This window comes from Talpa occidentalis, unplaced genomic scaffold (genome assembly GCF_014898055.3).
Source record: "Talpa occidentalis isolate TD23 unplaced genomic scaffold, MPIMG_talOcc4v2.1, whole genome shotgun sequence".
Taxonomy (NCBI): domain Eukaryota; kingdom Metazoa; phylum Chordata; class Mammalia; order Eulipotyphla; family Talpidae; genus Talpa; species Talpa occidentalis.
Genome location: NW_026555331.1, coordinates 30,975,379 through 30,992,377, shown reverse-complemented (window position 1 = coordinate 30,992,377; position 16,999 = coordinate 30,975,379). Strand labels below are relative to the sequence as shown.

Here is a 16,999-nt window from a genome sequence, read left to right as displayed (position 1 = left end):
CGAGTCCGCCGGGCGAGCCGCGGCCGCGCACCCCCGCGCCGCGCACCCCCGCGGCCTCCGCGGTAGTTCGTCCTGATGATGCAAACACTTCCCGCACCCACTTCCCCACAGAGGCCGCGGAGCCGGCGGGAGCCGGGCGCGCCCCCGAGCCGCGCGCCATGGGCAACATCCAGAAGAAGCTGGCGGGCCGGAGCGAGGCGGGCCGGCGGCCCGAGCGGGGCGCGCCGCGGCGGGGCCGGGCTCCGGGCGCCGGCGCGGACCAGCAGCGCCGGCCGCGGGCTGCGGCGCCGGCGCGCGGGTCCGAGGGGCTCCCGGACGGCGGGCGGGGCCCCGAGGACCCCCCGGGGCCGACGCGTCGCCCTCCAGCCCCGCTGCCCTGAAGAGCCTGGGCAACGCGCTCTTTAAAAGCGGGCAGTTCTCCGAGGCGGCGCTCAAGTACTCGGCGGCGATCGCGCAGCTGGAGCTGGCAGGTAGGGTGCGCGGGACCCCCGGGGCTGCGGCCGGGGGCGGGGGGGGCCCTCGGGAGAGGCGCGGGCGTCGTCGGCGCATTCCTGCCTGGTGACTGGGCCTCGGGGCGCGCGGGACCTCGGAATGCGTGACACGTGCCGGGGGCGAGGCGCGGTTAGTCGTGGCCCTTGCAGGCTGCGCCTCCGACCGCCGCTGGCACCGACGGCGCCCGCCGCCGCTCTGCCTTGTCAGCATCTGCAGGGCCGCAGGGCCATCAGGGGCCACCCCCGCCCTCGCCCCGTGATTGTGGTGAACTCTGTTTTTTGCCAACAGATTTTAACTGTTTGATTAAATCCGATTTTAGGAAGTGCAAGTGCGGAGGAGTTGAGTATCTTGTATTCCAACAGAGCAGCATGTTGCCTGAAAGAAGGAAACTGCAGCGACTGTATTAAGGATTGTAACAGGTAAACGGCCCTTATTCAGGTTTGTCAGGAGATTGTTGTCATTACAAGGTGATGATTGTGTGCAAAACTTTTCTGCACGAGTCTTCTTAAGACAGTTTTAAGGCATATTTGTTAATACTTGAAAACCTCAAATTCTTCAGCGTATCTGAAGACAGAAAAGAGGGTACGAGTGGGTGTTCACTTCCAGGGCCGCCACCATATTTCGTGTTCTTTTTTTCCTTGTCACTCCCAGAGTGCCGGAGAAACCCTCCAGTCTCTGTCTCCTCCAGTCTCTTGTTGCATCAGCCTAACCTTACCAGGAGCAGTGTTTTTTTCAGACTTTCAAACCAGGTGTCCATTGGCTCAAAATTGTCTTCCAGATAATTATTAAACCCTTCTGTTACCACACTGCCCCCCAAACCAGCCTTCTCTTCCAGGTGGTCCACTTTGGTAATGCTGCCTGAATACCTCTGCGTCTGAAATCCCTGCTCACCTGGGCCTTCCACTCTGCCTTCCTGGTGGCCTCAGGCTCTCTGGTCACTTGCATGGGTGCCATTCCCTGCACTGTCACTCACACTTGTGACTTCCACCGCACTGGGTTTTAAGCTCTGTGAGGTCAGGAACTATGTTTTATACAGCGTTGTGCCCATCCAGCACAGTAGTTGCCCGCCATGCTCTCTTAAGTTAGGTGCTGGGATACATGAATATACTTACACGAATAAAAAGGACTCTTTTCTTTTACCATTAAGTAATAACCTTGCTTCAGGACCTCTTTAGAAAGAAACTATTAATGCATCTAAAAAATAAGTTGTATGTCTTGGTTTGACTACCCAGTCTTGGTTTACTCTGTTGTCTGATATAATTATTAATGTTACCCCTTTTGTTCTCAGAATCCCTAGTTTAGACAGTATCTTATGTAGACATCCTAATTATAAAGTAAACAATATTATTTTTTTCATCGTGTTAGTTTATTGATATGGGTAAAACTTGCTAGTAGCTGTGCCTACAGTTTAAAAGGAAGGCCTTTCAAAGTGCTTGGGCTTTTTTGGTTTTTTGCCTGTTTTACATAATTAGTTTTAAAGTGAATATTACATGTTTTCACTTGACTTTAGACCCCATCCACTGTATTGTTGGCTCATACTAACCACAAAAATTGGTAGCTTGAAATCTGCCATGGTCGGAGTACTAATTAGACCATGAAAATAGGCAAATGGAACAAATCTGGGCTCTTTGTTCATCAGGAGAGCAGGTTGCTAATCCTTTACTGCTGCCCATGACTAGCCAACAAGACCAGGTGAATGTGCAGGGTGCCAGGCATGTGGTGATTTGCAGCCAAGACCCGCTTAGCTGTAATGTCTGTTGTTAAGGTATTACCCTTCAAACTTGTGTTAGATCTAGTGAGCCAGTTCAGGACTCCTTTGTTAAAAATTTGAACCCTATAGCCAGGGCAGCTGCAAAACAATGCACTCTCTTTGTACTTAAACGAAATGGTGTAAGGTGGCAGATCCTTCTGCCTAAAATTCATCGTGTTTCAGTGTAGGCCCAGGAGGAAGTCAAAGATGGCACTCCACCCACACTGTCCTGGGAGGCTAGAAAGGGGATTTGTCCTGGGGGAGAGCAGGAGAGCGTCTTCAAGGAGGGAGGTAGACTGCACTTTAGGTAAGAGCTGTGTTCTAGGCCAAGGAATCCAGCTCAGCTGGTCAGTACTGACTTCCATAGAGACCGACCTACTTAGATGTTTTCTTTGATATCTGACATAATGAGTTCCAGCATAAAGGGCATGGATTACTTTATTCCAAAGCAGTGAAGTCTCAGCTCATTTTAGTGCTAGGGAAACCATGACTTGCTTTTCCAAACATGTTGAAATATGGACGTACTTGAATTTGTATGAACTGGGAATAATTTATTAGCAGAAATATGACTGGGGAGGTTACTCACCTCAAGAAGATGTTATACGTTTTAAAGGAAGCCTGTTTTTTAGTTTTTCAGTTAGTTATCTTTGCTTTTTTTGGCAAGTTTTATATTCCATGGCCCAGATTACATGACAAATGGTAGTAGGAGCCAGACACTGAGGAGTTATACTGAGTACCATCCTGTACTGATGTAGGCATTGGCATATAGTGGTAGGGCAGGTAATGCCCTTGTTTCCTAAAACTAAAATTCAAAACAGCTGACGTGAACAGATGACTCCATGTGTCTTTCAGTTTCTTCATCTGCAAAATGAACCTACTCATATTTACCTTGCAGGGTTGTAAGCTTAAATGAGAAAGTTTTAGTGACCTCTGCCTATAGCAGATCCTCTGTCTACTTTTCTTTCGCCAAATCATTTTACACAGGAATGGGCAACAGATCTCGAGGACTATTGGAACAAACAAGTAGCGTGACCCTGAGTCTTGCAAATTAAGTGTCTGCTCTAGGAACTGCTGGTAGCACACGAGTTACCAAAGAGAACACATCCCAGTGTGCAGTCTGGGGCAGTTCATGGGTTTTATAGAAAGTACATTCTTCATAAGATATCTGCATGGAGTACTGTTTATGGTTTCAGTTAATTTTGTTAAAACTAAGAGTACAATAGTTTTCATTCGTAAACCCAGTCTTTTATTGTGTGCTTTACCTCAGAATATAATGGCGTGCATTTATTTGTGAAGTAACTTTAAATAGTCACGTCAAACAAAAACCAGGGAACATAATTTGAAATACATCTCTAAGTTTGGAAATACTGAAGTGCAAGATGAAAATTCACGACTTATTAAAAATGATAGTCTGCTTAGTTTCTTGATTCCCTTGTCTGTTTGGAAGCCCTTTGGTATCAAGTAAATCACAACAAACTGTTACCTTTCAGAGAGCTGGTTTTCCAAATGTAATTCAAATTTTGTGGTTCTTTGCTTAAATACCTTATTAAATACATTGGTGCAAAAAAGAATTTTCCTTTTAATCCATCATTAATAAGAACCAATTGAAAGCTTACTCTGTGTGTGGTGCTGGGCTGTTGGGACATCTGAAAGGAGAAGAAAGGAGAAGGGCACTAGGGAGGGGAGGGGTTTTGGGGAAGTAGGAGGGACCTTGGGGGAGGGGGTGGGTTGAAGAGTCTTCAGAGGGGAAGGTGTGTGGGGAGGGGTTGTGTGAGGCCCTCTTCCTGCAGCCTTGGAGCTTAATCTGGGGGGAGGAGGAGGAGGAGGAGTAAATGCCAGTGTGGTTCGGTATTGGTTTTAAAGAAAGGAAGTAACCACAGATTTGACTGCCTTGCTACTCTGGGTTTGCCTTTCTGGTATGTCACCAGGTCCCTAAGATGAAATATCAGGTATGTATGTCAGTATGGTAGTATACATTCAGTTAGTATAAGTTAAAGAGAGCATTTCAAAATAAATGATTTGTAATAATTTTTGTCTTTTTTTAGTGCTCTGGATCTTCATCCATTTTCACTCAAACCTCTCCTGCGACGAGCAACGGCCTATGAAACATTAGAGCAATATCGGAAGGCTTATGTGGATTATAAGATAGTGTTGCAAATAGACTATGGAATCCAGATAGCAAATGACAGTATTAACAGGTAACCTAATCTGAAGCAGTGACCTCAGGTCTAGTTGTTTTATAATGGAATTGGATTACTTTTATTCCCCTCCTTCAAGAGTGTTGACATCTTCTCAGCTATTTACTTTATGTGAATGCTTGCCTTCTTTCATGCCATTAAAATCAAATAATTCTCTCCAACTTAATTTCTGACTATCCCTTGATACACTTTAAGTTGTCCTCTAGTACCTTTTCATTTGTTTCCTCATCCATTTATTACTGTTCAGTAAATATTCTTTTTTTTAAATCACACAGGGTATAAATCTCTAGTGCTGCTGAAAAGCATGGAATTTCAGTATTTATAATACTACCAGTCACCTGCAGCTCTATTCTGTGGGCCCCAGGCCCTTTACCCCTGGGTGGCAATTTCCTGTGGTCTCTTAGGAGCAGACTTGCTTCCTCTAAGAAACTACTTTCCTGATCCACCCATCTCCCCCACCTCACATGCACTGAGGTTCCTCACTCTGTGTCCCCAGAACACTGTCTGTCATTACCCAGTTTCCATAGAGTTTGTAAATTCTCTGTCCCTCTCATTTTATAAAATTCTCTCGCTCTACTGGGAGTTTCTTGAGATCAGGACTGTGCTTTGCTCATCCTTGTGGCTGCTCTACCTAGTTTAGGAGAGACCCTCCATAAAACATGTTGAGAGAATGCGTTCTGCAGCTGGGAGAGGACCAAAGTTCACTCTTGTGCTTCGGGACTTTGCTTTTAATTTGACTATCCTCTGTGTGATGGTGTCTGAGATAGTTGGGGAAATAGGATCTTCTCACGGCATTAGGCATTAGGGGATCTAGTAAGACAAAGTGGAAAGATGCCTGAAATTCTCTGACAGAGGAGGGGCCTATTGAAAAGATATTTGAGAAAGCCTTTTGTATTGAGAGACTGAATGGTTTGAAAGAAGGAATATGCAAAAAAGACTTTGATTCCTCACATTTCTGAACTGTCTATGTTACGCTTTTTAAAGAAATAATTGAAGTAAAATCCACAAAACATAAAATTACTCATTTTAAAGTGTGCAGTGTAGTGGCCTTCTGGTACACTCACAGTGTCATGCCACCACCACCTCTCTCCAGGTGACCCCTGAACTATATGGGTTTGAAGTGTGCAGGTCCACTTAGATGCAGGTTTTTAAAAATATACTGGAAATTTTTTTTGAGAATTGTAACAATTTGAAAAAACAGACAAAACACGTAGCTAAGAAATACTGAAAAATGTTAAGACAATATTAGGTATGTCATAAATAAGATATATATGTAGAGATAGATAAATAGGTAGAAGAGGTCTATTTTGTTGACCATAAAATTAATACATTTGTTATAAAAGTTAAAATTTATGAAAATTTAGGCACACAGAGACCTTACATAGCCATTTGCAATTGAAAGAAATGTAAATAAATGTAAAGATGTGGCATTAAACCACAAACTATGAAATTAACTGTAGTGTTTACTATGCTTCTATAATAATTCTCTGGCCACTTCCTGTTGCTGTTGTGGTGACCTCAAGTGCTGTGTATCTTCACTTACATCTTTGTGTTATGCTAATCATCTCCATGTGAGCCTTTCATCTCTCCAGTATAGCACATTGTAGTAAAAGGTGATCTCTCAGATTCTCATGTTAAGTGTAATGCTGTGAACCCCGAAGAAAGCCATTGGTCCCACACAGTACACAACTAGTGATGCTGGAAGTGCTTCCAAGAAACAGAAAAATCATGACATTGAAGAAAAAGTTGATTTACTTGATAGGTCATTTTTAGTTATATCGGTCGTAGATACTGATAGATGATTCATCTTGTAAACACAAAGTAAACTTATGTTATCAATATAGATACCGTACCATAAATATATCTTCTCTTTGTTATGGTTTTCTTAGTAACCTTTTCTCTTCTGTAACTTGCTTTACTATAAGAATACAGTATATAATATACAAAATATGTGTTAATTGTTCATGTTACTGGTAAGGCTTCCATCATAAGAGGCTATTATTAGTAGTTAAGTTTTGTGGGGAGTCAAAAGTTACCCAGTCCATGAATTGTTTAGGAGTCAACTGTTGTTCTAAAACATTTCATCGCTCTAAGCAGAAACTGCAACACCATTATACAGTCACTCCTCATTTTGCCTTTCCCAACCCCTGGCAAGTTCTAATTTGTTCCTGTTTCTGGATTTAACTGTTGTCAATAGTTCATATAAGTGGAATCACACACTATGTACCTTTTGTATTTGGCTTCTTTTACTTAGCATAACGTTTTCAGAGCTCATCCATGGTGTACGATAGCGTGAGTACTTTATATCTTTTTATGGCTGACTAATACTCCCTTGTACAGCTACATTACATTTTGTTTAGCTGTTAGTCAGCTGATGGACATTTGAGTTATTAACACTTTCTGGCTATTGTGAATAGTGCTGCTGTGAATATACGCCTGCAGGTTTTTGTATGTAAACCTGGTATCAGTTCCTTTTGTTGTATACCTTGGCGTGCAATTGCTGGATCTTATGTTAATTCTATGTTTAGCTTTTGTATTTTTTTTACATATACTCCAAAACGTTCTTTTATACAAATTTTTAAGACTTTTCACTTTTGAAATTAAATGCTTCTTACTGATATTTTGTAAAATGAGACTTTGCTTTTGCCGTATCTATTTTCTACAAAATACTCATTTAAAAATTTCACTATTCCTTTGTATGAATCCCATATTTATGCTTGCTTTCCCTTCTAAGCAACAGCTGCTTCTTGTTGTTGTTTTATTTTTTTTTAATTTAAACATCTGTTTATTTTTTGTCTTCCATTAACCATATTCCTCTCTTCCTCTCCAGGAATCTTATATATTACATTTCCCTGCATATACTTATTTACTCCCTGGCAACACATCATCTCTTTTCAGCTGCTTCTTCCTTCCTCTCTGCTGGTAATACAAGTTTTGCTTGAAAATTCTATTCTCTAAAACTTCTTTTTCTTCTGCAGTAATGGGTTGTAGCATACCAATTTTCAATTTTTTCTGTATCAAATATGTAAGACTTGGTTATCGAAACCAAAGATTGCTATTGAAATTTCAGTTTCAGAAACTGTAGGGAAAGTATGTTATTATATATTCGTCTATAGAAATATAATTTTTTTCACTTACAAATTACAATTTAACTAACTTGGATGCATTTTACTAATAATTAATAGATCTTCTCAGTCTTGGGTACACCTTTTAAAAATAAGATTCATCTCAAAGACATAGTTCAGTTTTGTTTTTAAATCTACATTTGTCATTTTGTGTGTTTAAAATGATGAGAATGGTAATTGAGGATGTTAATCTGAGTTTTCTGATGGTCACCAGCAAATGTCATTAATAGAGGGGCTCTCGGAGCAGAATCCAATCTCCTATTCTTTCATCTTTATTAAGATGAAAACAAAAGAAGTGGGGAATGTTAGAAATGAAAAAAATAGTATCTTAGCTGCATATAAACATTTAAGAAAAAGCAGTAGTCTACATGACAGCTAACGCTTGTCAGTTTTAGCATCCTGTGCTATATACCTGTTTCAGCATAGAATTTAGGCATACGAGTCTTTTTTTTTGAAGGACAATTATTTCTGTGTACTGAAGATGCAACAATGTACATTTCTGGGCATTAAAAATTCTAAAGTACTTCTGATTATTCTCAAGGGTAATATATTATCATTGCAGTAATTACAGAAATGTTATGGGGGACATTTCTTCTAGGCCTCCTAAATTTTAGTGTTACATTTCATTTTTTCAAAAATTAATCTAAACACTTGAAAAGTTCTTAAAATAGAAATGCCTAAACCTGTTCTTTTGACACAAAAAGAATCTAAAGTTACATTGTTTATGGCAACTTTTAAGAGTCCTATTGAAGACAGTTTATGTGACACAAAAAATGGCTCAAGATTATGTTTTCTACAGGGATGTACACAGATGCAGAGTATCTTACCCTTGAGAAGAACTTCGGTAATAAAAAAGCAAATTTTATGAGTAAGAGAGAAAACTTATGTTCTTTTCAGAATAACAAGAATTTTAATGGACTTGGATGGACCAACCTGGCGGGAGAAACTGTCAGCCATTCCTACTGTGCCCAGTTCTGTGCAAGTGCGAGGTTGGCAGCCTGCAGCAGAGATGTCCCCAGACCAGGTGGGAGATTCCTGCAGCCATCACCAACCCAGTCTTGCAGGTGAGGGAAGCCTGCGCTCATTTCTTCTGAGGGTTATCTTGAACTCTGTGTATATTTTCATGGTAAAGCAGGATGAAGGCATGAATTCTGGCATCACACCTGGGTTTAAGTTGCATCCCTATTCTAATTACGGACTCTTAAGAAGTTGTTTTACACCTTCAGTGTCCTAGTATATGTGAAAGGGGGAAAAATGAAAACCATCTTAGGCAGTTGTTGGGAATAAATGGATATCTGCATATAAAATAGTGCATGCTGACTGAGAGAACTTACTGTAACGTGACAAATGTTGACGGTGGCGTAACAAAAAGAATTAAATAGCATACAGCGCTCTACTACACCATATATGTGGTGAAGCTAAAATAATAAGACTGATATGCTTAAGATAGTAAGACAAAATAAACTCTGGAGCAGATAAATCTACCAGGTATTTCCTCCGGCCTATTATATCCTAGTTAAGATACTGCATTCCCATAGTGCCTACCTCATAACTTCACACATTTAGTAAGTTTTCCTTCAGTCTTGCTTTCTGCTTTAAAGCCAGCTAAGGCCCTATTTCCTCTGCCTGCTTGTAAACTTCATGTGTGTCCCCAGGTTGAGCTTGGTCTTACAGATTCCCTGAGGTTCCTGAGCTGTGATGTCCCATCCTCTTCCTTACCTAAAAAGAACAGGCAGCAACAGACATCTGCCAAGGCTTTTAGATGATTTAGCAGTCCTAGAAAAATCATGAAGATCTCCATTTTTCTAGATTCTATTTTTAATGAAGCCTAGCATCAAGCATTTGCTCAATAAAGGATATCTTCATTAACAAAATGCATGTACTAATTCATTTTAGGTATGTGATGGCAAATCATAACATACATATAATGAGCTCATTCTGTTGTATTGGTTTGCTAATTATTAGTGAGACTGGATACCAAAGGCTTAAAGACATTGGGGAAAATTTTTCAGCAAACTTAGGAAAAAAATCCTCTGTAATAATCTATTTTAGGTTTTATATACCATGAGTCATGGGGAGTGTCATTTGGCCCCATGTGCAAGATTTTTGAAACATGAAACATTGGGCAAAAATTTACTGTGAAGTAAAATAGGAAAAATTAACTATTTCATGCTATTGGTCCAGAGGAATGAATAAGAGGATTGTTTACCTTCTATGCTTATACGATAAATTGAGTATATCTATCAGAAGATTTATAGATTGTAAGAATTTAAGGATATATTTTTAAATTTTAAGTTATGGGCTTTTATTTCTTACTAAAGTTTCTCCATAGGGTAAAGCTAATACATATGTTTAAAACTTTAAATTTTGATATTTTATGTGTGTTAGAAGATGTAACACTGTTATATCGTATATCTTTCCTGTTACAAGTAATAGGAAATCTGTTGATTTAAACCATAAAGAAAGCTTTTAGCTTGTGTCACTGAAAGGGCCCATTTTGGGCTCTAAAATCAGGAACTGCTCATCAGGTGCACACTCTGGCTAGAAACAATGGCACTAGCAGTTTAGGCTCCATATCTGTGCTTATCAGTGTCCAGAGGGAGAAAAACACTGTTTCTTTTGGTGGCATTAATTTAAGGTTGAGGAAATATGTTGCCCTAAAGCCCTAACTTTTTTATCTTGTTAATCTCTCAGCTCAAGTAGAGTCAGGGACCCATTTCTGAGTGAGTCCCTAGGATGAAGAAATGCCATGCCCCCGATTGGCTTAGGCCTGGATTTCAGATCAGAGGGGACAGCTTTCCCTGAATAAACTGAACAGGAGATGGGCAATAGATGAATGAATACTGAGGTACCCTTAGGAAGAGAGAAGAGGATCCTGAGCCGGGAGTAAACCATAATCACTTTAAGATAATAGGTAACGGTAATGGTCATGTTTGATTACATATAATAGAAAACCCAGCCTTTTATGACTTAAGCAAAGAGGTACTTTTTTTTGTACCTATTTTGGGAAAGTTCATGCTAAGAATAGCTGCAGGGACATGTGGATCAGGCCTCAGGGGTTCTTGATTCTTTCTCAGATCTCCATCTCGGCGCCTCTTTCTTGCTCTGTTGCCTCCATTCTCAGACAGGCTCTCTCTTTCTATCACAGGATGGCAAAAATCTTTCATCCTCAAATCATGCGGGAAAGAGCAAGAATTATTTTTCCACGTGCGGCTACAGAAATCTTATTGTAGTTATTGACTCCTATAGACCCATTCTTCACCAATCGTAGACTATTGGGGTCAAGGGAATATAATGTACTGACTAAGAAAAGAAGCATTATCTTCAAAATGGGACAGCTGTGGGGTTCAATTTGTCTTAAACCACTGGAGCAGAGAGTGAAGGAGGTGTGGTTTTTCCTAGGAAGTTTGGGGTGCTGGGCCAATGTCTTTTCTGAGGCTTGAAAGAGGCTGTTTGTTAATGAAATAGTTATTGAACCAAACACTTGTAGATATTTGTGTCTCTAGCAGAGAAAAAAACGCATGCCAGTATGGATCACTATCATTCCTGTTATTTTACTTTCTAATTTGAAAACAATTGTGTCATAATTGTATAGCCTTTTTTTATTGATAGCCAATTTATCTTTTTAATTTGTGTACAGTGTTCTAGGGATAGATTTTTAGCTCTGCATGCTGTGTGTTCAAGTTAATTTGTAATTTTCCAGATGTACTTAAAATTTTATAGAGATGTTTATTTATATGACTACTTCTACCTTTTTTTTTTCTTCTTCTGGGGTCCCATAGATGAAAAACGGTTTAAAACCCTTAAGGAAGAAGGAAATCAATGTGTAAAGGACAGAAACTATAAAGGTGCCCTTAGTAAATACAGTGAATGCTTAAAGATTAACAATAAGGAATGTGCCATTTACACAAACAGGCAAGTTCTTTGTAACTTTCTTATGTTAATATTTTTGATAAAAGCTATAGATGCATTAATTGTCAGAGTTTTTTCCCATGGCTTACATAGCAAATTGTCCTAACTGAATGTTTTCCAAAGAGGTGAAGCCATAGAAGTTCTTGGAGAGATTTAAAACAAGGTGGGGAGAAGAGGGGTGAGAGGGCTGATGTCATCTCTGGTCTTCGGGGTTCCTGTAGGCCGCTGCGGTCACCACCTTGACTGGGATGCTCGTGTTTTTCACTTCAAGATTCCATTTATATGAAGTGCCTAGAATAGCCACATTCATTGACACAGAAAGTAGAAGGGTGGTTGCCGGGGGCTGGGAAAAGGGAAATAGGCAATTGCTATTTAGTGGATATAGAATTTTAATTTTCCACATTTTTCTTTTCTTTTTTTTTAATTGAGGTAACATTCGTTTACATCATTGTTTGTGATCTGGCACTTTTTGGTTGTGTGGCCTGAGCTTTACCCAGCGTGGTGGCCGCAGGAATCTGTTGTCTTTCAAACTGATGGCTTAAGAAGCAATGTCTTTTTTTTTCTCTTGAAGTGTTCAGCGTGCCAGCATCTTTTAGTATACAGTAGGAATGGGCAAATTGTTCTAGAATGCTGCCTAGGTGTCTTTTTTTTTTTTTTTTGCCACATTATGATAAAGATACTTGTATTTGACAATTTGGAGATTTTTAGAGACTAGTGTCTGGGGTGATAAGGGAGAATAAAGGATTATTCCTAAAGAATCAGGACTCAGCACAAATTTCTCCTAGCTATTTCACATGAATCCTTTTAAATTTAACCTCTTACTCCCTTATTTTTGTATGTGTTTTTTCTATACTATACTAGTTTGCAAAAATTTTGTCTTTATATTCAATAAATATTTGTATGCTCTGTTCAACTTTTGCCATATTGGTCATTAATAGCCACTCGGTTTTCCCTGGAAGTGACTTCTCCCTTTGGTATTCTTAGGGTTCTGAAAGTGTAGATCCTTTTTTTGCATTATGCAGTTTCTGGACCGTTTCATCCTATCCCTAACTCCATTTACCATGCCCCAAACCTCTATCTCTGAGCTCTGGACCTGAGCACTCTCCTCCCTCTGCACTCCTGATGGGCTGTCATCTCCTGCCAGCAAATCAGATGTCCTACCTCCTAAATTCCTCTTCCCCCTCAACAACACTCCCTGCTCTGAGCTACCACCTTCTCTTCCTCATGTCTGCAACACCTTGCATAGTGCCCTGCATGTCTTATTCCCTCTGTTTCCATTCCCAGGTGGCAGCAAGAATGATCTTTCTAAAACATGGTTAAAAGGTCAGCCTCTATTTAAAAACCCTTCAGTGGACTTTTCCTCAGCTCAGGATATAACTCAACCTCCTTGATTCATGACACAAAACCCTTTATGATATGACCTGCCTCTTCTTCTAACCTAACCATGAGGCATTTTTTTCTCAGTTCCTTGAGTTCACCATGTTTTCTCTCACCTTAATACCTTTGCATGTGCTGTGCCCTCACCCTCTATTCTCCCCTCCCTACCTCTTAACTCTCAGCCCAGTACCGTTGCATTCAATAATCATTTGTATTCTAGGCATCAATTTAAATGCCACTTCTAGAAAGTCTTACCTGATTATTCCTCCCCTCCCTTTAGCCCTCCCAGATCTGATGAGATCCTCAGCGGGTGTGCTCCCAGAGCATCTGATACAGACTTTATTATGTTTGCTTGTTTTAATTGTCTTCCTCCAGACCACATCTTCCTTGAGGGCTGGAACTGTGTTTTGTCTTGTTTTGTTTTGTTCCCAGCGCCATGATTATATATATTGCAAGAAAATGTGATAATTGGAGTAAAATGTTATAATACTGAGTTCCATTATGTTACACCAGAGCTCTCTGTTACTTGAAGCTGTGCCAGTTTGAAGAGGCAAAGCAGGACTGTGATCAGGCCCTTCAGATAGATGACGGGAATGTGAAAGCTTGCTATAGGCGAGCTCTGGCTCACAAAGGACTCAAGGTGAGGGAATCTTCATTTTTATTTATCAGTTTTGGCTCTGAAACCCACATCATGTGGGTTTCATGAACGTAAGTCTTGGGATCATGGAACAGGAGTGAGATTATTCTGGGATTTAACCCCAGTCCTGAAACCTTGGAAAAGGCCTCAAATTTCCCTTAACTATAGCGTGGAGCTTGATAATTTCTAACATTCCTCCCAGCTCAAAAATTAGAGTTTATTTCTTAATTATCTGAGGAATGTTGTTATACTAGGTCCACTTTCAGGGACAGGAAGGTTTGTTACTGAGTTATGTAATAGTCACGAGCTATGCCACTGGATTCCTCCGGCAAAGGGCTGGGGTTATCTGTGGAGTAGGAGGACGACATCAGAATGGCAGGTGGGTCACCCAGTAGAAGTTGGTAGAGACATTTCAGAAGTTGCAAACCTCACAGTGATCTGGGCCTTTGACTGGCTGGTGGTCAGTGTGAGACTGTAGAATGGTGTTCTTCTCTAAGAAACCATGTCACTTTTCATGACAGGAGTGTATAATTGTATAATTACACTTTGTTTTGATTCTTCTGCATGGAAAACTTGAATGTTCATGTTTGTAGAAAATAACATCACAAGGGAAAATCAGGACATACTGGGAAATGGCATTTCCTGAAATGGTAATTTCTAAAAATCAATTTCACTAAGGGCTAATACAATGAAATTCACACTTCATAAGCATGCAGGGCTTTCTCCTATTCTCAGACTTTTAAAAATTGATATAATTGACATGGTAGTTTCAGGTATATGACATGATTCCATGTTTATATTGCAAAATGATCACCACAATGTCTAGTTAACATCCATCACCAGTATTTTTTTTCTTGTAATGAGGAATTATAAGCCTATATACTCTTAGCAACTTTCAAATACATAGTTACTACTGGACCTTACGCCCCCATGACTTACTTATTTTAAAACTGGAAGTTACTTCTTTTGACCACCTTTACCAGTTTTGCCCATCCAACCCTTCACCTGTGGCAGCCACCAATCTGTTCACTGTATCTGAGCTTTGTTTTTTAAAAATTCTAAATATATGCAAAATATTTGATTTTTCTGTCTGACATACTTACAAAATCCATCCATATTGTCACAAATGACAGGATTTCCTTCTTTATGGGTGAATAACAGTGTGTGGATTTCAATCCATTAATTACTGGACACCTATGTCTTATCAATATGTTGGCTATTTGTAAATAATGATGTGATAAACATGCAGGTATCTTTTCAAGTTAGTGTTTAGGTACCAAATTCAAGACTTATATCAAGTAATTTACTGTCTAATGTCTTCTAGGAATTTTATGGTTTTAGGTCCTAGATTCACGATTTTGAATTAATTTTTATATGGTGTAAGACAGTGGTCAAGTGTCATTCTTTTGCAAGCTCCCTTGTCACAAATTTATTGACCATTTATGTGCATGTGTTTTCTGGACTCTGTTCTGTTCCATTGATCTCTGTCTGTTTTTATGCCAAAATCTTACTGTTTCTATTACTATAGTTTTGTAATACTGTTTGATGTCAGAAAATCTAATGCCTATACCTTTGTATACCAAAATATACAAAGAAATATAATGCCTATACCTTTATATATCAAAATCTTTGTAAAGATCAAGATTGCTTTGGGGTTTTTTTTGTGGTTCCATACAGATTTTAGGATTGTTCTATTTTTATGAACAATGTCATTGTAATTTTGATAGAGATTGAAGTGAAATCTGTAAATTGCCTTGGGTAATATGGACATTTTAACAGCATTTAACCATGAGCATGGAATATTTTTCTATTTTCTTGGGTGTCTTTAGTTTTTTTCATCATCATTATATTGTTTTTAGTATACAGATCTTTCACTTAGTTAAATTTAATTCTTTTACTCTTTTTTTTTTTTTTAAAAGATTTGTTTATATATACAAGCACTGGGTACAGTCAGAAGCACAGGAGGGTGAGAGAATTCACCAGAGCCAGAGTGGGGAACAGAACAGGCAGACTGACAAAATACACTGCTGAGGGGAGCAGCGGGTGCGGCAGGAGAGGTCTGCGCGCCATTGGGACCCTCGCGGGTGGCCAGGGATCAAACCAGCGCTACAGAGGCTGTGAGCAGCTTTGCAGCCCAGCACTCAACCGCCACGCCACCGGGGAGGCCCTCTTTTACTTTTTTTGATGAAATTATAAATGGGATTGTTTCCTTAATTTTGTCATTGACTTTTGAATAATATAATCTCCATGTGGTTACTACTCCAGTTAAGATAAACATTTCTAATTCTCCACAATGTTGTATGTAATCTGTATCTTTACACTCCGCTCCCAGGCAGCCACTCATCTAAATTCTCTCACTATTGATTAGTTTTGCTTTTTTCATATTAACATATATACAATCATATGGAATATATGGACAGTTCCCAATTTACAATGGCTTTACTTAAAATTTTTCTCCTTTACTAAAATATAAAAGTCAGTAGAGACTACCAAATGATTGTTTATTATGAGATCAGGCTCCTCTAGATCTTGGTTTTCTTATAATTGCATTGATGACAATCCATACTTGTTTGCCTAATATTTGTCTCCCCTCATAAGACGTAAGCTACTATAAGGAATTTGGGGTCATGGTGGTTCTTTCTCCTCATCTGTTTTCAGCTCCTAGGACCTGAATGTATACAGTGGCCACACATCAAGTAAATTAACTTGCCTGAGTGCTCTGGGAACAGGCAGACTGGCCCTCTCCTCTTCTCTTCCCTCCCTGCTTGATGCTGTTCCCACCCTTCTTGCAGTCCTCCTGCCTTCTCATCACAATTATGTCTCTTTTAACACACACTGAAATGTATTTCCTGTTTTCTTACATCTCCTCCAACCAGACAGATTGATTTTAGGCATCCTTTATTAAATGAATGAAAAAAGTTATGCTGAATCCTTCCATGTGGTATTGGTCTCCATTTCCAAGATTAACTCACAAATCTGTTTTTCATACCTTTCACTTAAGTTCCACAACTGTATTAGCATCCACCTTATGTTCACTGCTGCCCTTATCATCCCCCAAATAATCTCTGTGCCTCAGTTTCCTCATCTTTAAATAGGAACAATAAAAGTATGTATAGGGCTATTGTGAGAGTAAGATAATACTTGCAAAATGCTGGGTAGTTATTACCCACCAAAATGGTGGGAGTTATTAGTACTCCCTCCACTTGCCCTGTTGCCCCAACTCCTTTCCTTCTCACAGGTGGTTCCCTGCCTAGCACATACAATGTCATTTGTGTGTGTGTGTGTGTTTTTTAAAAGATTTATTTATTTTTATACAAGAACCGGCATACAGGCCAGATGCGCAGGATGGTGAGAGGATTCACCGGAGATAAGAGTGGGGAACAGAACAGGAAGACTGAAGTAATACATTGCTGAGGGGAGCAGCGGGAGAGACAGGAGAGGTCTGCTGTGCCATGTGGGATTTTCGCTGGCCGGCCAGGATTGAACCCACGCTGTAGAGGCTGCGGAC

At 40.0% G+C, this 16,999-nt stretch overlaps 1 protein-coding gene across 1 annotated transcript in view; it reads left to right on the top strand.

Moving 5' to 3' along the window:
- Nucleotides 1–16,999, top strand: part of SPAG1 (sperm associated antigen 1) — a 55,237-nt gene that overhangs the window by 26,710 nt on the left and 11,528 nt on the right. The window contains 7 exon segments of the mRNA XM_037503238.2: nt 112–374; nt 377–470; nt 812–911; nt 4,288–4,440; nt 8,463–8,629; nt 11,348–11,480; nt 13,368–13,494. Of these exon segments, the coding sequence (XP_037359135.1) occupies nt 112–374; nt 377–470; nt 812–911; nt 4,288–4,440; nt 8,463–8,629; nt 11,348–11,480; nt 13,368–13,494 (1,037 nt within the window).